This window comes from Anabrus simplex, chromosome 8 (genome assembly GCF_040414725.1).
Source record: "Anabrus simplex isolate iqAnaSimp1 chromosome 8, ASM4041472v1, whole genome shotgun sequence".
Taxonomy (NCBI): domain Eukaryota; kingdom Metazoa; phylum Arthropoda; class Insecta; order Orthoptera; family Tettigoniidae; genus Anabrus; species Anabrus simplex.
This window is the reverse complement of record NC_090272.1, coordinates 28551280-28574707: the sequence shown is the minus strand read 5'-3', so window position 1 is coordinate 28574707 and position 23428 is coordinate 28551280. Positions and strand designations below refer to the sequence as shown.

The window sequence follows — 23428 nt, the reverse complement described above, 5'->3', positions numbered from 1 at the left end:
CAATATATGAGAAGTGAGGTCCTCTGTTTGGATAATATGGCCCGAAAAATATCCCTGCCAGTACCATCTGTGGCAAACATTGATTCCAGAGTTTCATGGTTAGATTTAAATATAGCGCTGAAATATAGAAGCCCAAAAAAAGCCCTAAGCTCTGTGACATTGGTGTCCCTTAGTTCAGTTCTGTTTTGGGCAGAAAACTGAGTACGATAGGAATAAAGTTTCTCATTAGTGCGCTTAACTACTTCTTCTAACATATCTGTGCTAAACAAACACTCCCATGCTTGTAACGGACTGCATGAATCCCCCAATGCATTTGCAGGCCCTTTGACAGTAGGAAGTTTGATGATCAGGTTGTGGGCAGGTGTTCTCACATTCCTAGTGGGTTCACTCGATGACCATTTGTATCTATTTTTACCAAAGAAATTAGTTGTTCCGCTATTGGGCTGGTTAACTGTATCACTATTAGCATCGTCAGAATCATAGTCTTGTTCGGAATCGGTATTATGTTCAGAATTATAATCCGAATCGTTTTCGTTTTCGCGATCACTTATATCACTTCCTTCATCTTCTTCTAACACACTGTTTACAAAGTCAGGAAAATTAGGATCAAGCACAGGCATACGTCCACGAGATGTAGAAGCCATAATACAACTGAAAAGAAAAGAATAATATTAAACAATACTCAAAATTACACGAAGTGTCACGGGTGTCGACGTTGTTATCAAACGTAACATACAAACACTTACGCTGTCGTGGGGTCAATAATGGCACCACTTGATATTTCAACTTATGCACTGTGAAAACAAATCACACCACTACACATCCACTTCGGCTGCAAGTCAAGCTTGCACTGCTGATAAGGTACAAGGAATGTTGAAGGTCAGAGTAGCAGGCTGACGCAACGCCAGGGCTGTCCAGTTCTACTGGTATCGTAAAAGACCCCACAACAACGTTTGAGGGTTAAACTTGTCACTCGCAAATCAAAAACACCTCTTTAGTCGCTTAACACTTCGTACTTAAAAGTAGGAGAAAGGAACAAATTAATTACTTACCACTGTCCAGCTTAGTTTACTATCACAGAAGGTTGCGAATTCTCCAAACAACACTTAGAGCACAGAAAGTGCTTTCATGATAATGTGCACCTGATATTTATTTTTATTAAATAATAAAACTATTAATAATAAAATTGATGGATAAAGTCAAAATAATGCCCCATTGCAGTGATTTATATATTTATTTCCTTATATAGTTATTTATTTAATATATTAAAAACAGTATTGTGAACAAAGGTTCGGTTATAATGGCACCAGCCTTAAATGTCACAAGTATGGAGATCAGCTTATGTGTATCACAGCATATCATTTGGCCCCTTCTTAGGAAAACACATCAGAAGACAGGATAGAAACAGCAGTAAAGCTCAAGAAAATAAGTTTTAAAATACCACATCATAATTTCATTTCACTTCATTTCATTTCAGGATGACATCAAGTGTATCTTGAATGCATGTGCCACTTGTTAAGAGGACAATATAATTCTATAATAATATCAGTACGAGCAAAGCATTTGCATTATTGTGGGATAACATTTTTGTAGAGAAGTCTAGGTAAAATGATGCTGCAATAAGCATAGTAATGTTCCAGCCATCCATACTGAAAAAGCAACTCTTGAGCTGGCTCTGTATGTACAGTACTTCTCTTTTGTAGGCATTAACCTAATTCATGCAATAAAGCATCAATCAAAATAACTATGAAGTTTAAAAGCCTAAATAAAACAAGTTATCAAGACTTGCATACTCTTCAAGGATTTCAAGAAAATGTCCAATCTATGTGCAGAAAAACATTAAAGGGTTTGCAAAACTTCTCTGTGCTATAAAAAATATAAAAAATAGAGAAAAGGACAAATTACATTTTAATTCCTTAAAATAGTTTTTTAAAAAGAGCATCATTCTCAGGTTACCATTCCTATAAGTGAAAGATAATTTTTAATATTTAACAGTAGATGTCCTTACTTCCAAACAGAGGGAGAAAATGTCAAACTTATTAATGTGGTTTCAACAGAAGATATTTTCTAAACCCAATGATATTTAATCCACCTTTAAGATGTGGTATGATCCTCTAATAGTTTAGCCATGTGAGCACTGTGAGGGACACAAGTGGTGGTGATTGTACATTTTGGTAACTCAGAATATGGCCAAGATGCCATATCCTAACTCTCAGAGGACCTATACTAGATCACTCAACAAGTATGACATGACTTCAGTAACCAACACCACGAATGGACACGAGAGTAGCGAGAATGATTGCTGGTACAAACAGGAAGAAACAATGGCAATAGGGTACTTGGAGTGAGGAGATATGGAAGTAGTACTAACAGCCACTGCAGCAAGCACTTTTAATCTGACACCATCTACATTGTCTGATAGTCAATTTTGACATTCCATTTTATTTTATTTTACCAAACAGCAGGATAACAAATCTCTCTTGAGTGACCTTTGTCAGGTGAACACCAAATATGCCACAAAAGATCCTTTATGTGCTAACAATGAACAACATGGAGTATCGAATGGGTTCTCAAAATCGGATTACCTGTGCCAGGTCTGAACCCGCAATCTTGGGATGAAGGCCAACATTCTATCGACGACAAACAGAGGGAGCTTGATGAGAGGATAAAAGCTAAGAAAGGAATAAATTTGATGGTTGAAGCTGAACATAAACTAGTTTTGGTGGTGGAGTCATGTGAGGTGAATGGAGGAGGATAAGTTACCTAAGAATAACAGACACTACTATGGAGGATAAGAGAAGTAGAGGAAGACCAAGGTGGTGGTCGTGATGATTAGAAACTGCTTTTAATGATTTAGCAATAAGAGGTGCAGAACTAAATAAGGCCACAGAGAGGAGTGTGAAGGCACTAAGTTAATTCACATAGGTTTGCAGACCGAGCACTGAAAGGCATGACTGTCTGTAATGAAGATGAGTGTATGTCCCTTTGAACTCTTCTTCTGTTCTCACCAATAACACCTGACACTGACTTCTCTAAAGTGTAACACTTCCACTTGTATCCCTGCTATTATTTAAATAAAATAAAGAAATGTTCTTTCCATATCTTTCCCTACCAGTAGTCTCTAGTTTAAATACAACCCGACTATTCTGAACAGCAACAAATATCTGTCAACAAGAAGTTGTTAGAATCAATCCGTATTGATTCCATAGCAAAATGAACACAGCCATTATTAATTTATTAATACATGATGTTTTCTGACAGTGATTTTGTTTCTCAATTAAATATACCTACTCTAAACGAAGTGTTTCTATTTAAACAATATTAGTACTGTTAATCTTTTCTTTTTCCCAAGTTTTGAAATATTGCACTATTTTAAGTAGGCAGATTTATAACTAACAAAAAAAATCTTATTACTTAAAAGTTAAAATAATGTAGTCATATGCATTAAAAATATATGCTCTTTAAAATACTGTCTCAAGATCTGGAACACAGAACATAAAAATATGTAGGCCTACCTCAAAATCACAAATTTTTTGAAGAAAAATTTTAAGTTTTAATAATAATAATAATAATAATAATAATAATAATAATAATAATAACAACAACAACAGCGAGATGTCGGCTACAGTCTACAAACAAAGCTGAGAATAATGGCTGAGAGGATTAGTTGTGCCGATCACATGACGCCTCTAATCTGCAGACCTTCAGGCTGAGCAGTGGTCAGTTGGTAGGCCATGGCCCTTGGGTTGCTGAGCCATGGGGTTTGGATTTTAATATTTTAGAACTTGGTGCAGCATAAATATTTAACATTCACTATCTTCTGCTTCGGGTGTTTGAATATTTGTCAAGACAGTATTTGAACACAAACCTTTAACTTACTTTAAGTATTAAACTATTACCAAGACTAGGCTTGGGAATTTGGTTATTTCTGTACTGTGACAATTAAGGGTTTCAGTTTATTTCTGTGGCATGAACATTGAACTTGCATTATTTTCTATGTCGAATGTTAAATAATTGACCAAGACAATACCTTGAGACCTGCATTCACTTTGTGTCGCAGATATTTAAGAACCTCATATTTATTTTTTTCACATAAAAGTTTAAAAGGACTTGTGCCTATTTCTATGTCTAATGACTTAATAATCTGACATTACAACTATGCCGAGTGTTCAAAAAATTGTACAGTAAATTTAAAGACTTTATGTGTTTCAAACTGTAATTCAATAAACTTTGCTTGTGGACTCTACAATAGAGACAAGTGATAACTTTGTTAGTGGACTCTACTAAAAGAAATGTGTAATTAATCTTCGACAACAGACTTTCCGGCGAGAGATTGTGATCTTGGTCATCTTATGACTTGTCATGCGGAACTTCATGGTGCCCATGGTGATTGTTGATGCTGACAAGATTTTGTGGTGTCGATGGTAAATGGTGATGCTGACAGGATTTCATGATGTTCATGGAGATTGGTAATGCAATTAGAACTTTCTGGTGCCCATGGTCGATGGTTATCATAGATGGAACTTCATGGTGTCCATGGTGAATGATGGACATGGTAAATGTATCCTGTAATGTACATGTACCTTCGCAGCGGAACTTAACAGGAAGATCCATTATATAGGTGGTATACTACTAACTTCATTGAGAATAAACCAATAATCAAATGAAAGTCTTGTTCAATACTAAAACCTCTCTCTGTACCTGCTCCAATCAGTGTACTGTACACGACCCTACATACAGTATTCTTCGTGATTTTAAAGCTAGCCATTAATGTGGACTATTTCCTGGTACCGGTACTGTGAAAATGTGAGTGCTTTAAAATCATTCCCTTCTCAATACACATATTTCTAATACAGAGCTTCTTGAATATAACTGTTAATAGAAGACAAACAAGTTAAATATGACTCCAAACATTGAAACAATAATCAGAACTTTCTTTGGTTTACTCAGATCCATTTTCAAAATTTAACTTCCATCATAATCCCAGCCATATATTTCCAATTTTGAATGAATTCCCATTTTTATCAAATCTCTCTTGTTTGAAAAAAGAAAGTAAATTAAGTTTTAAGTTTTGGTGAGAGCACACCAGATTGATTGCCTATTAGTTATAATTAACTTGTATGCAGGGAACTGTCCCAAAATAACTGTAAATATATCGTCCTCATGATGCTCCAACCAACGTCAGTTGTGATATATACTGACGACAATGTTTAAGCATCAAGGTTGTCTAAGCAATAGAACTATGTTTTACAAAACCTGCTAGTCCCAGGTAAAGTACTCAAAGAAATTGTTATTATTTCAATTCTAAATTCCCTACCTACAGGCCTTATTCACAAGTTTTAGAGGCTTATTGAACTGGCCTTTCTTGGAGTTAATATGATCTTATAATCACTGAAAATTATCCACTACAGAGATAATTGGACTCATTTCTTTTTTAGCATTACACAATTTTGCTCTTTTTCCACTGTTTGTCAGAGAGCTCAAAAGTAAGCATTTACTAAATAAGCTGCTGCAATGCAGAGAGCTATTATGCAAAGATATAACCAATCAACTGCCACAGGGTCTTACTGTCTCGCTTATCAAAATACAAATACTTCTTGTGTTTAAATGTAAGAATTTTATATGAAAACTGTCCAGCTCCATGGCTAAATGGTTAGCGTGCTGACCTTAGGTCAAAGGGGTCCCGGGTTCGGTTCCCGACAGGGTCAGGAATTTTGACCATCATTGGTTAATTCCGCTGGCACTGAGGCTGGGTGTATGTGTTGTCTTCATCATTAATTCATTCTCATCACTTCGTGATGATGTGCAGGTCGCCTATGGGAGTCAAATCAGAAGACCTGTGCCTGGCGAGCCGAACATGTCCTCCGACACTCTCTGAACTAACCATACACCATTTCATTTCATATGCAAACGAAATGTGACAATGAAATCATACTAGAGTTTGATCAGAAAATGAACAAAAGAAATTAATTTCAATTATCTGTTTCAAATTAGAGTGTGAATTTGGATATAAGCATTTTTCTTTTAGTACCATATGTACTACATATTATCAAAGTGCACGCCATGGAAAGGAATGCAAAATAGGATGAACACAATGACAGATCAGTGTGGGCAGAGGGAGAAATAGAAATGAAACATGAAAGAACAAGAATATCCATTTCTTTATACAATGCCATCTCTTCATCAAACCCAGTTCTTCTACATCTATCTCTTCTCAGCTCCCAACAGGCTTGAATCTGTTGAGAAGAAATGGATGTAGGACTGGAATTGGTGTGGAGAGAACCAAATCTATTTGAGACAGCAGCATTCAAGATGTGGAGAGACTATGCTCCTCCTCTTGGCATACAGACCAGTCATTGTGTTTATCCTATTGTGTGTTTCTTTCTATTGTTCTCACCTTTCTGTATCATCTTGTCTGTTCCTTTCCATTACTCATAAAGCCTGATGATATTTGCTTTACATGCCAGTAAATCTACAGACATGAGGTTGACGTACTTGAGCACCTTCAGATACCATCGGACTGATCCAGGATCGAACCTGCCAAGTTGGGGTCAGAAGGCCGCCTCAACCATCTGAGCCACTCAGCTTAGCAACAAAAGTTTAAGTACACTGGTAATTTAATTCTAAATACACTTGGCCCTCTAATATCCACGGTAGAATACACTTACGGCATCTCTTGCCTGTCATAAGAGGTGACTGAAAGGGGCCCCAGGGGCTCACAGCTTGGAAGTGTGGGTGGCAGCAATGGGGCCATAGCAGAGTCTGGCATTGTCTCCACTAACTTGTGCCAGACTCCTCACTTTAATCTTTCCCACTCGACCTCCCTTCGTCAATTCTTGTTCGCTTCCGACCCCAATGGTGTTAGGTTTGCGAGGCTTAAGCCGTCTTTCATTTTCATGCCTTTCCCTTTCTTTTGCCTATGCCTTCATTATTTTTTAAATATTTTTTTTAAAGGACTTCACCTCTTCTTTTTTCCACTCTGATTAATAATACTAGAGGATGGTTACCCAACAATAATCATCACCACAAGTAGCTACAGGAACTGTACTCTCTTTCTTTTCCATTTCTTTGAACATGTGAAAGAATACTGTAACAATATTATAAGGAAACATGTGGATGTGTTTTTAAACATTTCAGTACACTATGGTTTCCTAAACTTTTAACATTACCGCATATACTTGAATAATCTCCGCACCATAATTTTAGAAAGGGAAATTTGAAAATAAACCTGTAATTATATAGCTTTGTTTAATACTGATACAGTAGAAGTCAGTTATAGCAAGAATTTGTAACATCGTAAAATTTAATATTTATATTGTCGTTTTTCATAAAACTTGGAAAAGTGTTTGTTTTTACTTTTAGAAAAACATTAAAATTAGTACGAAATGGCAATTTGTTGGTTCAAGAGTTACATTTCCGTGAATGATTTCTATGCTGCGGTTTACTCATTAGTTATTTTAATTCCAATACTTCATAAATATGCATGTTCAATTTTATTCTTAAGAATCATAATACTGTAGTATATTCCAGATGCATCTGCAGCTTACACTCAATTTTTCTTATGGAACTAACATCCCCTAACGTAAATGTGCACGAAAACATATTTCAGGGCCCAGCAGAGTAATGATAACCTTTTTGCTATAAATTTATGTGGGAACAGCCTTTTAGAAATTTAACCAGATGCGAGAATATATCATCTAACCTAACCTTTGAAGACAGTAATGCATGCTGCTGTATCTTGAGAGGTATCACATTATTTTAATTTCAGTACCTATTGTTAAAATTAAGCAATCGCTTACCTTGGCCTTTATTTCTAACAAGTTAACAACTATCTGCCACACTACATACGCACTTGTTGCAAAAACACTTCCACCCCCTTTCCCTTCGAATGTGAATGTTTCTTTACATCAGGTAGAGTCGTGAGAAGATGGGCATTACTAATCGCCGTCAACAGAGTCTTTTGAATGTCGGCAAGAGAGCTCACAACTGCATATAGCGAGACAGCGACTTAGATGATGGTTGACTCTATTCAGTCTAAATTGTGTTTAAATATCAATGACGGGTTCTCACCATTTGCCATACTCACTATAGTGGACTACTACTATTATTAACTTACCCCTTATTAAAAACGATAAATACTACAGTACAATTTATAAATCTGCTCTGCATGACCAATGTATAAATGAAATAGAATTACTCTCCAATAAAATTGGGCCGTTATTAGAAATTTCTCTAGTGTAAACAGATAATTCTGCGGAAATTCACAATATTTTCTTCATAATTGGCTAGGAGACTTTGTGCACTGCTTGTTTTCCTGTTGTTTCATTCAAAAATACACGAACCATTCATATCTAGACTTAAAACCCAACTTTCAAAAGGACACATTTAACAACAACAACATAATAATAATAATAATAATAATAATAATAATAATAATAATAATAATAATAATAATAATAATAATAGTAGGGATTTACCGGTTACCTCCATCGGGCGCGTCCCATTGGAATTGGGGAAGCTCGCTGGCTCTGCCACCAGCAGAGTCAGAGGGTAGTAGGGAAATAAAATACCATCGTGAAAAAAAAAAGAAAAAAAACTGGTCCCTTGCCAGGGTTACGGCGAAGACTGGTAAATGACCAGAAGCCAGAAAACATCTTGAGGCAACCTCTAGGGCTAACAACCCTAGTTGTAAAAGGATGGGTACCCATCCAAAGCAAAGTTAAGTCAAAAAGCATGATGGCACAACATTTCAAGAAATATACCCCAGGGGGTAAATCTTCGGATAAATCCCTCGTCATGAACGCCACGGCGCACGAGTCTCGTTCGGATTCTGGGGGAGACTCGACATCATGCAAGAGACGAGTCGGAGCGTCTCGGTGTACCCCGAAGAGTCAAAAACTCAGGCCAAAATCTAAAACCTTTCTAGCAACTTCCAACATAAATTCACTTAAACAAACTGGCAAGCTGAAAACCCTCACCAAAGCTCTTCACGAAAATCAGATATCCATAATGGCTCTACAGGAAACAAGGTACCCAGATGAAGAGATTTTTGAATCCGAAGGCTACTGATTTTTCAAGAGCAAAGCGCAAAGAGGAATCCTCAATGGAGCTGTGATGCTTGGAACCGCGTTTGCTGTTAGAACCAAGATCCTTAAATCGGTTGCAAATTTCGAACCTGTGAATGACAGATTGTCTATACTCACAATTAAATGCGCGAACAAAACCTACGCCCTAGTTAACACACATGCTCCTATAAACGATAAGAACAAGTCTGATCCAGACGAAGTTGATAATTTTTGGGACCTACTGGATGAAAAATTAAACAAAATCCCCAAACACCATGTCAAGCTTCTTTTGGGTGACCTCAATGCCCAACTAGGTCATGAACAGAAGTACAAGAAAGTTATAGGAAATTACCCTGCTCACAAAAGAACCAATCCCAACGGCAAAAGACTGGTATCCATTTGCGAAAATCACAACCTGCAGGTCATGTCGACCCACTTTCACCATCTACCCAGAAAGCAAATGACTTGGCGTTCTCCCATCCAAGCTCTCGGAGAGTTCCAAATTGATCATGTTGCAATCTCCAGGAGAAACAGCTCTGAGATTATGAATGTCAAGGTAAAGAAAGGCATCAATGTGGCCTCAGATCATTATATGTCTCTTATCAAATTCAAACCAATTCCCGCAAACACAAGGAAGACAACCAAACAGATCACATGCTTTGACAATGATAAACTTCAGCAAAAGGTCGAGGAGTTCCAGGAGAAGGCTAGACCAAATGACTGTGACTTTAACAACGCCAAAAGTCTCCTTGTTGAGGCTGCCAAAGACGTTGCAGAAATCAAGAGAAGCAAAAAGCATGCCTGGTGGAATGGTACCTGCGAATTAGTCCTCCAAGAAAGACTCAATGCGTGGAAACAGTACTACTCTACGAAATCAGAAAATGATTGGGAAACCTACAAAATCCAACGCGCTAGGGTGTTCAGAACTGAGAAACGTAAATACGAAAAATCTCTCATTGAAAAGATAGAACAAAACTTTAGGAAGAATGAAAGCAGAGAGTACTACAGAGCCTTCAAACGCAAACTCACTGGCTATAAACCACCATCTCTATGCTTTGAGCGAAAGGACGGCACACTGGCGACGTCAAATGAAGAAAATTGCAGCATTCTGGCAGATTACTTCAAGAATTTACTTAGTTGCTTTAAACCGCAAAGCACCATTGAGACCAAGGAACTCTTACTCAGGTACCCAGATTCCAGACCACCCGACAGAGATGAAATCAAGCGCCACATTGCCCGTCTCAAAAATAACAAAGCACCGGGGGAAGACTCAGTAGTAGCAGAACTATGGAAATATGCCCCAGAGGAATCACTTGATATCTTGCAAAAGCAAATAGAAGAAATTTGGAACAAGGAGACCCTACCCGAAGATTGGAAAATAGCCTTGATCCATCCATTACACAAAAAAGGCAGCATGAAGAACATCAACAACTACAGAGGAATATCTTTGCTACCCGTGACTTACAAAATTCTATCACTTGCCATCCTGGAGCATCTGGAAGCACAAGTCGAACAGCAAATAGGTGAATACCAAGGAGGGTTCAGAAAAGGTCGCTCAACAGCTGAACAGATCCAAAATCTCAAAGTGATCATCAGATATTGTACACTAAGGTCCAAGCAGTATGTGTCTGTCTTTGTGGACTTTAAGAAAGCGTACGACTCCATTGACCGGGAAGTCCTGCTAAACATCTGAAATGAATTTGGAGTTGATTTGAAACCGCTGGCATTAATTAGAGCCACCCTGACTGATACAAAATCCAAGGTGAAGTTCCACGGACGTCTCTCGCATTCCTCTGACATCAAAACAGGAGTGATGGGCTATTCCCGATACTCTTCAACTGTGTTCTTGAAAAGATCATCAGAACCTGGCGGGTGAGATTACAGGAAACCAACTACAGTCCATTGAGAATAGGAACCAAATCCAAGGGGATCACAACAGACTGCTTAGCATTTGACGATGATATTGCTGTTCTCTCAAACGACACAGAAACCGCTAGAGCTCAAGTTGAAATTTTAAAGGAAATTGCCGAACAAACTGGTTTGCAGATATCGTTTGAGAAAACAAAAGTAATGACTAACATCAAAGAGGCTCCACCAAAACTCCATACAAAATACGGGGACATCATCCGAGTAGACAAATTCAAATACCTGGGTGAGATCATCATGAAAAATGGACTGGACAAGGAAGTACTTCAGGAGCGAGTACGCAAACTGGAAATAGCCTACCAAACATCCCGCACAATCTACAACAAAAAATGCCTTTCCCAAAACACCAAGATACGTCACTATGAAACAGTTCTGAAGCCAGTAGTTCTATATGCAGCCGAAACCCTGTCTCTAAATGCCAACAAAGGACTCCTTGAAGAACTGGAGAAAAGGGAACGCAAAATTGTGACAGGAATCTTGGGATCAAAGTACAGAAATGGAAATCTTTCACTTTTTTGATTCAAACCCCAAAACCACAATTCCCTGGCTTAGATATACCAAACAAGACCTGCAAATGCTACATATCTCAGCTGAAGACGCCCTTAACAGAGATCTCTTCCGCAAGAAAATATTGACGAACGGGCTAAACCGAGATGAGCAACCTAAGAGAAAACACGGTGCCTCTTGGACAGAGGAGCGTAAGCAGGCCCACTCACAAAGAATGAGGGAAATTTGGGCTCTAAAGAAGGCCAAGTTCAGTGTCAAATGCAACAAGACTTAACGTGGTCCGTGATGGCCCCAGCGAATTATATATTATAATAATAATAATAATAATAATAATAATAATAATAATAATATTATTGGCTTTACATCCCATTAACTACTTTTACGGTTTTCAGAGACGCTGAGGTGCCAGAATTTAGTCCCATGGGAGTTCTTTTACATGCCAATAAATCTACCGACATGGGGTTGACATATTTGAACACCTTCAAATAGCACTGGGCTGAGCCAGGATCGAAACTGCCTAGGTGGGGTCAAAAGGCCAGCGCCTCAAACGTCTGAGTCACTCATCCCTACAAACATATTACACTTGTGGCCACATATCTAAACTGGATCTTTTCATTCGCATATTTGCACTGCTGTTTTTGATTTCCGGAAACTTCGCTTTCTGAACATAGTCACTGCTCGTCTGTTCAAATATGTCTAATATTTCCTCCAATCACATATGGAACTCTTGTTCATACAGGGGAGCAGCTGAAAATTTGCTCTATCTCTTCAATAACGTGGAGCTTTCCTTGAACTGTGAACAACCTATAAGCAGAATTCACACTGGCCATCCTAAACCTGCGATATTACTTAAACAATGCCTCGTAAATAATGTAATATGTACATCGCAACCTTCTTTGTTTTGGCAGGAACAGATTTGCCCACAGTTTGGGTAGAAAAGTACAAACTTCCAGATTTCTGTATGTCAGAAGTACTGTACCTATCATTTTTGACGCAAATAATACCCGCACTGCAAGTTTCAGCTGCCAAATTTTGAAAAAAAAAAAAAAAAAAACGTGCGGGGATTATCCATGTGTATAGAGCATTCAAAACATATCATTTTTATTTTCTACTCACAAAAGTTGGCAAAACACAAAATTTATGCAATTAAAAAGATCGTATAAGCCCACATAGCAAATATGTAGCTTCTAAGGCCTTGGAGAAGGGTTCAACATGCTGCAGAGCACAAACACTCAGCAGTTTCTTTCCCACTTTAAGGAGGTTCCATAATACTGTAGCTGACCCCACTACATAGTCTCAATGCTGCAAGAACTATATGCCCATATCACCTAACCCAATATACTATTTATATTTTAATTAGATCATTCTCAATTTTCTCTGCTTTATTGTTTCCATTTCAGTCTTCATGCTTCCGTCCCCTTCTTCCATAGGTACCAATATTTATATCAGAATTATTCATTTGGTATGTATTTTTCAAATATTACATTTTTACATATCACATACTCAAATACTCAACATTTCCACAAATTGTCCTTCCAGCTTACAATTTTTCAGTCTATTTCATGATGTATATAAAAAATAGCCTATATCCTTAAAGAGCTTTCTGAATATTTCAGCCTTCTTGGTAAAAACAAAATCTCTACATAAAAAAGGACTTTCCTACTTCATACTTACACAAAAAAGGCCATTTTCAAACCAATGTCATCCTTGAAGATGGTTCAAATCTTTCAATATAAAACAACTTTTTTTTAATCTATGAAGGAAAAGAAATTTACAAAATCCCACACTTTTGCAAATGTATACCTCAGTAATGAATAAGTTTACATTAATTCATAAAACTATTAAGTAACAACACGAGTGCCAGTACAGGAAGTAACACTCGACAGCAGATCAGATCAGTAGGAATGTAATGAAGAGGAAATTGTATGTGCCACATGAAGAGCACATTCCTACATCACACTATCCTAGACGAGTAGAGATTTCCTCTATATACAAATGAAAGGAACTTATTCAACAAGAACCAAATGGAATAAGCAAGTACAAGTGGGTGGCAACACTACACATGAGGGGCCCTTGTACTCTGCTCTTCAAACAGCAGAGAACACAGAATTGACTGCAAACGATTTCGTGCTGGCTCAAATTCTGGCTGCAGAGCTAGTGAAGATCGATAGTAGCCAATAGCCTTTTCAAGGTCTCCCTGTAAAACAAAAACCATATACTACATCACACTCTGATCAGACACTAATGTACATAACAAAATACCAATAAAACAATAACCAAGTGTTCATTTTCATTGCTAATTTACAATTGTGAACCCAGTAATTTCTGCAATGCCAGGCAAAGCCTTCTTAACCCTTGTCAAGACTAAAATAAAAGCTGGTAGGCACATGTACTTTTATAGCAGTGAGAAAGTTAAGTGGTTTGTTATGGTGGAAGTAAATTTTTTCAGTTTTGATGTAGGTAATCTATAACTGTGTGTTTCTTTAGCCTGTTGAAACTAATTCAGGATAAAATACATTTATAAATTAGTTGAAAAGAAAACATTTGCCTTCTTCATAGTCTGTACTTAGTTCATATTATTTGTCTCTCTGGACTGTGTCAAGGATCATACTTCATATAGCCCTGTACTGTAGTGTGCATAAGGTCCAACCTGAATAAGGCTATGTACTATACAGTATATTTAATAAAAGATTATACCTGAAAAAGGTATTTTCTACATTTATTTTATCTTGAATTAGTTTCGACAGACTTGAAGCACATCACAGTTGTAGATTAGATTTAGGTGGTGTTACCACCATCAACTTTCCTCTATCTCAGATTGGTGTTTCCAAGACCTGTGCAGTGTGACCCACTCTCTTCACGCTTCTTTCGTCTGATAGCGAGCAACAGCCGCCAAACCTTACTGATCTTCAGCCCTCTTCTCTCCTGTTGAAAGAGTTGTCACGCTTCATTATTTCCACAGCTTCTCAGTAGGGATAAGAATGATACCAATGGGTGGTAGCCAGAACCACGGTTTCCACAAATTTGTAATAAGAAAGTTTTTATTCTAATCCATCTGACAATGACTTAAGAACTATTAAACAATTATTTCATAAACTCAAACTTAATTTACTAGAGTATCATAAAATCCAGAAATTTGGTGATATGTCTTAATAACTTGGGTTTAGTAGGAGAGACACATTAAAATTGTGGTAGAATGAGCTGTTCTAAAGTACTTAAAACAAGTAGCATGTCTAACATATTAGAAAGACTTGAAATTCAATTTTAAGAACTATATATTTTTTTTTTTTTTTTTGCAATGAGGTCTGGTGAAAGTTTTATATCCCTTAAGGATAAGAGTGTATAAAGATTCAAAAATCTCATCAATTTGATCATTCATGAAATTTAAATACTTGTTGTCATTTGACCACGGCAAGTGCTGTTGAATAAATAACTTTTGTTGATGTCGGTGACCATACGTTGAAATGCAGATTTAAAAAGGTATGATTGAAAGGGATGTAAATCGACGATCGTGGTTAAAAGTTGTTAAGTAGTTTATCTTGTTGTAATTCTGTAATAAGAAAAGGAATCTTGTAAGTAATCGGAAGTTGTGTTGCTAGTTAATTGTGTACTTAATTAAATGTTAAACATTAATTTATTGAAACCACCTATTCAATACTGGTTGAGTCTTTACGACTATAGCAATGTCATTACATTAACTTTGAGTATAGTACATGTTTCGCCTGGCATTGCAGGCATCATCAGCCATTAATTCTATCTCCAAGTCAGAGCTCTGAGTGGATGCTATTTTAGGATTAATCATAGTCAATATTATTTATATATCAGTGCAAAGGAGTGATCAAGCCGTCCATGAAAGATCTAATGTGACATTCTACTCTTGTTCACATTTAATGGAAATATATTGACTTAACTTAATGAGAACACCTTGATGCAATTAGGATTAAATCATCTGTACATTTTTACAACTTATTGGAGATTAACATGTGCTAGAACTATTCTTAAAAACTATTTTTTTTTACACAATTTACATAATATATACAAACTTATGGTACATTTTGGAACTGAACTGGTCGAACTTGTCTTGAAGTTTCAATGGGATGTCTTACTCATATCCTGTCAAATGGAGAAAATGCTGATAGTGGGATGCCATTGTAGTCTATTGAAGTCATAGCATTTAAATATTCTTTTTATATTTGTAGGACATTGAAACAGGTTCAGCTTATATGGTTTATTGGGGAGGTCTAAATATTCTATAGATCAGCATCACTTCTTAGAAGAATGAGCATCAATATTTAGGTGCCTTATAGTGGAATGGCAAGAATACTGTTACAGAGTTTGATCAAGATTTGTTAGATAACAGGTTAATACATGACTGTATAAACTTGTTGTATGTTGTTTTGTTGTGGAGCTTTTTTGAGGTTATTTAGTGTAAGGTTGAAGAGCAGTTCACTGGATTCTGGATGTAGTGTGTGGCTGGTGGGTGTGTTGAAGTCTGTGGAATAAAACAAAAAAGTGTGCGAGTGCTATATTAGGATGATTTATTAGTTAGTAGATTTTAATGTTCTTGAAACTTACCCTTCAGACCAGGCCCTCTCAAACGCCCAAAATCTCACGTGTGCAGATCGAGGCACAAGAGCTCCATGCACTCTGCATCGGTGCCGCTCGGCATGGCTCGGATCAACGCTTCGTCTCAGGGCTACTCGGCTAAGCTCGGCTCTACTCAGCCCGGATTTGGAGCGCTACGGCACAAGTGGGGCAGAGGGAGACAGGCGGAGCGAGCGAGACAGGCGTAAGGAAAGAGAGAGTAAGCGCTATTGCTCCATATCGAGGAGTGGGGGGTCTGCACTCTGGTCAACCAAGCCAAGTCGTCTCTTGCACCGTGCACAGTGCATGCACCACGCGCATGCACCCTGAGAGGCCCTGCTTTAGACGTTAGGATGAGGTCCTGTTGTGTTGCTTGTGTGAGGTGGTCTGAACCAGGGGGGTGAAAGTCTAATGGGGCTTATGGTTCCAATCTGTAGCTAGCTTCAGGTGGTTTTAGTCTCTCCTTTTAGATGGAGCTGGGGCACGCAAGTAAGCATAAAATGAGTGATGTTAATAATTGAAGGCAGTTTGCCTCAAAGTGAAGTATTTCAAGTCTGACCTCAATCGGTGGGCCCTTCTAACAAATTAATTAGTCATATAACATCAAGCATTGTGGAGATAATATTGCTGGATTGCATCGAATTTGACTTTACCCAACCGATTAACCTTGTATGAACTAATATTGATTTTAAGCTACAGTATTTGTGTTGTTTGAATTCCAAGTGCTCATGTGCTTGTGTTGTAAATCTTTGTTCCTTGTGCTTGTTTATTTGAAATATATCTTCGCCAGTCTTCCTGAAATCCTGTATTTCCTGTTTGAGTACACATCAGGGGCTGAAAGCTGAATGGTTCTATTAATGTAGTTCTATATATTTCCTGTGTTAGTGCATTTAATTCTGTTATTTTTATTTTCATGTGGTACTTGGATATTGATGTGATACCCCATTCTCTTGCATATGGTGTGCTCTGCAGTCTTGCTTTCGAAGGGATTTCTTATTTGTTATAATATCAGCTTTGTGTTGATGTGTCAATCATTCACTTGAAGTTAAAGCTGCTTTGAGGTGTGTGGTTATGTTCTCAGTAACATAGTATGCCATACGAACTAGGGGTATCAGATCATTATTTACAACACAGTAAGTACTTGGAAATAAAAATATATGAATTACAATGTATTGGGCATGGGAGTAGTAGAACTGCATTATTATCGCCGTTGGGGTGGCAAGGGGCAGGGGCAGCTGTAAGCATACCCAGATGTGCGTCACTGCGCCGGATGTCGCTTCTCTGCGCTATGTGTTGATAATAGCGGTAAGATAGTGCACAATATGCGCATTGTGGCGCTATCTCTGATGAGAGACAAACTACCAGGGCCGAAAAGCTTGGTACCGAAATTTATCATTGAGTTTCATCTCTATTCTATTCTATCCTCTTTGGTCTGAACAGTTGCTTTATCTCTGCTTCTGGTATTGTAGGTATGTGAAATTGTTGGCAGAGAGCGAGTTGGGTTTTTGTTGAATTAGTAGTTGAAGATTTTAAAAAAATTATTACCGTTTATGTTGAGAGATGACAATAAATTAGGAATTTTGTTCCGTGACCGGGCTCTTTGTTTCTACGGTGTCATTTAGATTTTTGTTTTTATTGAAGTGTTGGTCTAAAAGGATGTAGGTGTTTTCAAATTCATTCATTAGACTACCTTTATTGATGATCTTTAAGATTTGAAGGTCCTGGTCTATGGTGGTGAAGTTATGTCCCGTTTCTTTCATATGGATACTCATAGCGGAGTGTTTGTTGTGCTTAGATGCATTGTAATGTTCTAGATATCTTGTATGAAAGCTGTGTCCAGTTTCTCCAATATAAGAAAATTCACATTGGGCGCATTTGAGTCTATAAACTCCTGAATTGGAGTATCGGTCGTGTGTTGAATTTACTGTATGGGAGTTAAAGAATATATTTCTGTTCGTATTGCGGGTTTTGAATGCAATATTGATGTCCCGTTTCTTGATTGGGTTAGTGATTTGGTAAAAGGCCAGATTTGTGTAGGTGAAGGCAGCAAAATTATATTTTTTAGGTCTTTCAGGGGTTAGGTTAGTAGCAGTTTTTAATTTGATTTTGTTTATAATTTTATTAACTGTGTTTGGTTTGTAGTCATTAAGTTTCGCTAGTTCTTTAATACACTGTAGTTCTTTTTTTCGGTTATCGTTGGAAAGAGGAATTTTGTATGCTCTATAGATTAAGCTATAGAAGGTTGCTAATTTGTGGGAATGCGGGTGCATAGATTCTTTTTTTATAGTCAGAGGGGCAAAAGTGGGTTCTCAATACCGACATTATGAAAGTTAACAGTCAATATATTTCCATTAAATGTGAACAAGAGTACAATGTCACATTAGAACTTTAAAACATGGACGGCTCGATCACTCCTTTGCACTGATATATAAATAATATTGACTATGATTAATCCTAAAATAGCATCCACTCAGAGCTCTGACTTGGAGATAGAATTAATGGCTGATGATGCCTGCAATGCCAGGCAATACATGTACCATACTCAAAGTTAATAAAATGACATTGCTATAGTCATAAAGACTCAACTAGTATTGAATAGATGGTTTCAATAAATTAATGTTTAACATTTAAAAATTGAATTTCAATACGGTCAAAATGAAAATAATCACTTGTAATTGCGTCCTTCTCGAACTTTACTTACCCCTCCAACAGTCGTTTGACAGTTTGGTGTTAATTAAGGTTTATGGCGACTGCTTGCTGTTCCGCGTGTACTCCTTGTGTTGTATGAGTGAGGTGGTAGGAGTTGAGGGGAAGGAGTAGGGGTGGGAGGAGAACTGTTAGTAGATGTAGTTTTAGAAGGGGAATGTCTAGTAGGGTCGCAGCGAGGGGTTGTGTTCTTTAATTTTCAATGATTATTTGTTTTGGGGAAGAGGGAGCGTGCTTTGCCACCACAATGAAGCTTATGTTCTTTCTGTCTTGTGTTGACACTGTGTTTGGTCGTACAAGTATAAACCCCACCAGCTCTAAATTTGGGAGTGTGGGTTGGCGACCATGGGGCCCTTAATTGAGTCCCGGCATTGCTTCCACTTACTTGTGCCAGCCTCCTCACTTTCATCTATAATGTCTGACTTCCTTCGCTCAACTCTTGTTCTTTCCCAATCCCAATGGTATCACAGCATTCAAGGACTAGGATTCTTTCATTTTCATGCTCTTCATGGCCCTTATCTTTTTTTGGCCAATACATTCATTTTTTTTAAGTGCCTGACCCCTTCCATTTTTTCCTCTGATTAATTAGTGTTAACAGAGGATGGATGCCTAATTGTACTTCCTCTCGAAACAATAATCGCCACCTCTCTCAGTATTAATCTTCCTGCATGAACAGGGAACACTGAACATGCCTGCACTGGAGACAGGGTCCTGAGGATCCTTAGCCAAATGTAACTGCTACGATATTTTCTTTGCTTATTAATTTTAAATTTTAAATTAATTTTTAAAATTTAAATTTATATTTAAAAATTATTTTTTAATTAATTAATTTTGCTGTTGTAAAGGCTGTTTTGACAAAGACCACCAAAGTATAGTTGAAACACTGATAGATTTAAAATGCCAACGTAGCCTAATCTCCTCAAAAAGCATCAAACTTTGTCGGTCCAAACTACCTTCCAAGATGTGCTAATTAGTAAAATTCTAACAATGGAATCAAACAAGAATTTTACTCGCCAAGGAGTATCCTGTACAACTGTATGGTAGTTCAAGCTTACCATAGAAGCATGTATGTTGGCGAGGGTGAAGTGAGCAATCTCAAACTTGGGGGCCAGCTCAAGAGCCATGTTCGCAACCACCAGAGCGTCATTGTAGAAACCAGCCCTGTAATAATCCCACAGTTAATATCCAAGAGGAGCAAGACTACAACATTAAAGGATAAACAAAATATCTTAATACAAAATGCATAAAAATACAATTAATAATAACATCAAGTGTAAGATAGGTAACTTAAAGGCTCCACCTTTTCAATACAAATAAATGTTATAATGTTTATTTACAACATATTTTTACTTGGAACTAGTTTCAACGCTATTTAGCGTCATCTTCAGCCAAAATGTGAGAAATAGGCATAGGCGTATACAATGTAGACATGTACATTACACAGAATGTTAAAGCATTATGATTAAATAAGAGTAGAAGAGACATAAAATAGTGAATTACAAGGTCAGAAATTGTTAGTCATCAAAATGGTCCCTGAAGGGTGAATCAAAACTGTACAAACATGAGTTAGGACTCAAAAACACAATCTCCCAAAAAACATACAACACAACAAAACCACGTGGAAGTTCGAGATGAACTTGGCATTGAAGATTCAAATTTTTCAGACACTCTTCCATTAAATATCGCCTGCCGCGAGTGTAGTATAAACATAAGTTAGGATTCAACAAACACAATCGTCTCAAAATGCACATAACATTTAAAAAAAACTTAGGATAGAGATGAACTTGGCAGTTAAGGATTCAAATTTGTAGATACTGTTCATTAAATGTCACTTTAAAACAGTCTATGAAGGGTGAAATAATATTATAACAAACATGAGTTAGGGCTCAATAAACACTAACTTCTAAATACATATAACATGTTTAAATTTTGCGTAAGTTCGGGATGAACTTGGCAGTTAAAGATTTGTAGTCACTTTTCCATTGAACGTCACATAGGACGAGCGTAGTATAAACATGAGTTAGGGTTCAATATACACAAACTTTTAAAAATGCATATAACATTTCAAAATCCAAGTGCAAGATGAACTTGGCAGTTAAAGATTCACATTTGTAGTAATTTTTCATCAAATGTCACTTGTTGAGGGTGTAGTAAAGATTTCCATTTGACAAGAATACAAACTTAGATTTATGTAAAATGTTCCTCTGAGAACTTTGAAGTTGACTGTAATATTTATTATCCGTGGTCTATTGTTGCAATGTAACGTGTTCGTAGTTCAATGCGGCGGACAGCTTAAGTCCACCACGCTCAGTTCCTCTTCACCTCGCGCCATAGCTTTACCGCCTCAGGTCCCGCATTGAAGTGCGAACACGTTACGTTGCAACAATAGACCACAGATAATATCAGCGATATTGTATGTTTATTGGAGGATTATGTTTTTGTGTCCTAACTCATGTTGTACAGTTTTGATTCACCCTTCATGGACCATTTTGATGACTAACAATTTCTGACCTTGTAATTCACTATTTATTTTTTATTTATTTATTCACGAAGCACAAGATACAGCTACACTGAGCAAATTTCACTTGCACTGTCAACAGACTATTTAACAAACGTAAACTTTCATAATAAAATATAATAAACATAACAAAATATAACAAGATCAGGTACACATCCTACTAATAACTGTCCAAATCGAAAACCATAGAATGTCCATGTTCATAGCCAAGTCGTCGTGGGTCAAGATGGCGGTATAATCCCTTCACATCAACTTATCTTTAAGATACTATTTACACACCTCTCGAATTCACTTTTATTCGATGCTATATCAAGCTCTTGTCTCCTATTAATATTGTTAAAGAGTGTTGGGAGGCGGATTAGGAAAGATCGTTGAAGTATTGAGTGCTGAGTGTGGGGAATGTGGAGAAGGTCTTTGGTTCTGGTGGAACGGGAAGGAACGCGGAGAGAGAAGAGAGAAACAAGATGTTCCGAGCGGTAATGTCCATTTAAGATCTCGTGGAGGAAACTCAGGTCAGCTACCTGTCGCCTGATGTGCAGCGGTGACACATTAATTGCCATTAATACCTGCTGCGTAGACAGATTTCTGAGCTTGGGGTTTCTGTTCCTTACAATTGCAGCAAAGAAGGACACTGCTCTGTCTAACTGCTTAGTATTGGAGGGGGCGGCTGTTGTCCAAATCAGAGAGCAGTAGTTTAAGAGAGGTCGAACGATCGTGAGGAAGAAGTGACGAAGAGCAATGGGGTCAGAAATTTCTGTGAAGCGATAGAGAATACCTAGTAATTTCATAGCCTTGGTTGTATATGTTTCTATATGGGTCTTAAATTGTAATTTTGTATCGAATATTACACCTAGATCACGCTGTTGCGTAACCACGGTGATGGGCTTGTCGAGTAGGTAATATGATGTCGGTAGAGGAGATTTACGCAGTGTTATGGTCATGTGGCTGCATTTTTGTGGATTGGGGATAAGTTTCCAAGTACGGCACCAGTTCGAGAGGGCATTAAGTGAGGACTGTAGCAGAGCTGCATCTGCTGGATTCCTAATCTCCCTAAATATCTTGCAGTCGTCAGCAAAGAGTAGGGTATTCGCTGTTTCGTTGAGTTCGGACGGCAGATCGTCCATAAACAAAGAAAACAGCAAGGGGCCAAGAGTACTGCCCTGTGGGACACCGGAGGTGACTGGTAACCATGAGGATGAAGTGCCTGATATTACCACTCTCTGCCAACGGTTATGTAGGAAGCCAGCAAGAAGGGTCAGAAGACTGCCATGTATATTAAATCGTTCGGAGAGTTTATGGAGCAACAGAGTATGGTCAACAGAATCGAAAGCTTTCGAAATGTCTACGTAGCAGATGTCCAGCTGTGATTTAGCTGCAATGGCGTGTGATGCAAAGCTATGCAGAGTGGCCAGGTTTGTTAGACAAGAGCCACCTGGTAGAAAACCATGCTGCTTGGTTGAGATATACGGCAAAGTGAATGCGAGGAGACGCTGGTGTATAATTTTTTCAAAGATAAAGGATAGTGTGGGGAGAATAGAGATTGGTCGGTAAGATGAAACATTAAATTTGTTGCCTGATTTGAGAAGTGGAACAATATTTGCCTGTTTCCAGGTAATAGGAAAATAGCCCGCGGCAAAACATCTGTTAAATAATTTAGAGAGAGGGACGCAAAGAGTGCTGGCAGTATTTTTTAGGAAAAGAGGACCTATAGTGTCGACACCGGTAGCTTTGTTGGTACGAAGAGTTTGAAGAAGGTTATGAACTTCACTTGGCGTGGTAGTTATGCTTGATAGGGTTCTGTTTGAAGCTGTACCAACGGGAGGGAGCGGTTGGTTTTGTAAGGGAGGGGAGAAGTTGGAGAAGAAATACCTGTTGAACAGTTCATTGCGATCGGCGCCATCTGCTGTTGCATCGTTGTGGTTCACGCTGACAGGAATCCGCTCCGTCCTTCTCCGTGTGTTGATGAGACTCCAGTAGCGCTTGGGATTGCTGCGGACGTTTTCAGTGACAGTGTCTACGTGTGCTTTGTAGTCTCTTCTGACCATAAACCTCGCGTGGCGGCGGATTTTAACGAAGGTATTGTGAGTGTGTGGGTTAGGGAAGTCTTTCCACAGGCGCCAAG

General features: G+C 37.9%; 1 protein-coding gene across 1 annotated transcript in view; it reads right to left on the bottom strand.

Moving 5' to 3' along the window:
• Positions 1-12601: 12601 nt before the first annotated feature.
• The window catches only part of LOC136879251 (tetratricopeptide repeat protein 17), a 293085-nt gene continuing 282258 nt past the window's right edge, over positions 12602-23428 (bottom strand). Inside the window, exons 19-20 of the mRNA XM_067153063.2 lie at positions 19844-19949; positions 12602-13695 (exon numbers count right to left, since the gene is read on the bottom strand). Coding sequence (XP_067009164.1) covers positions 13555-13695; positions 19844-19949 — 247 coding nt within the window. The 3' untranslated portion in view covers positions 12602-13554. The remainder of the gene's footprint in view (positions 13696-19843; positions 19950-23428) is intronic.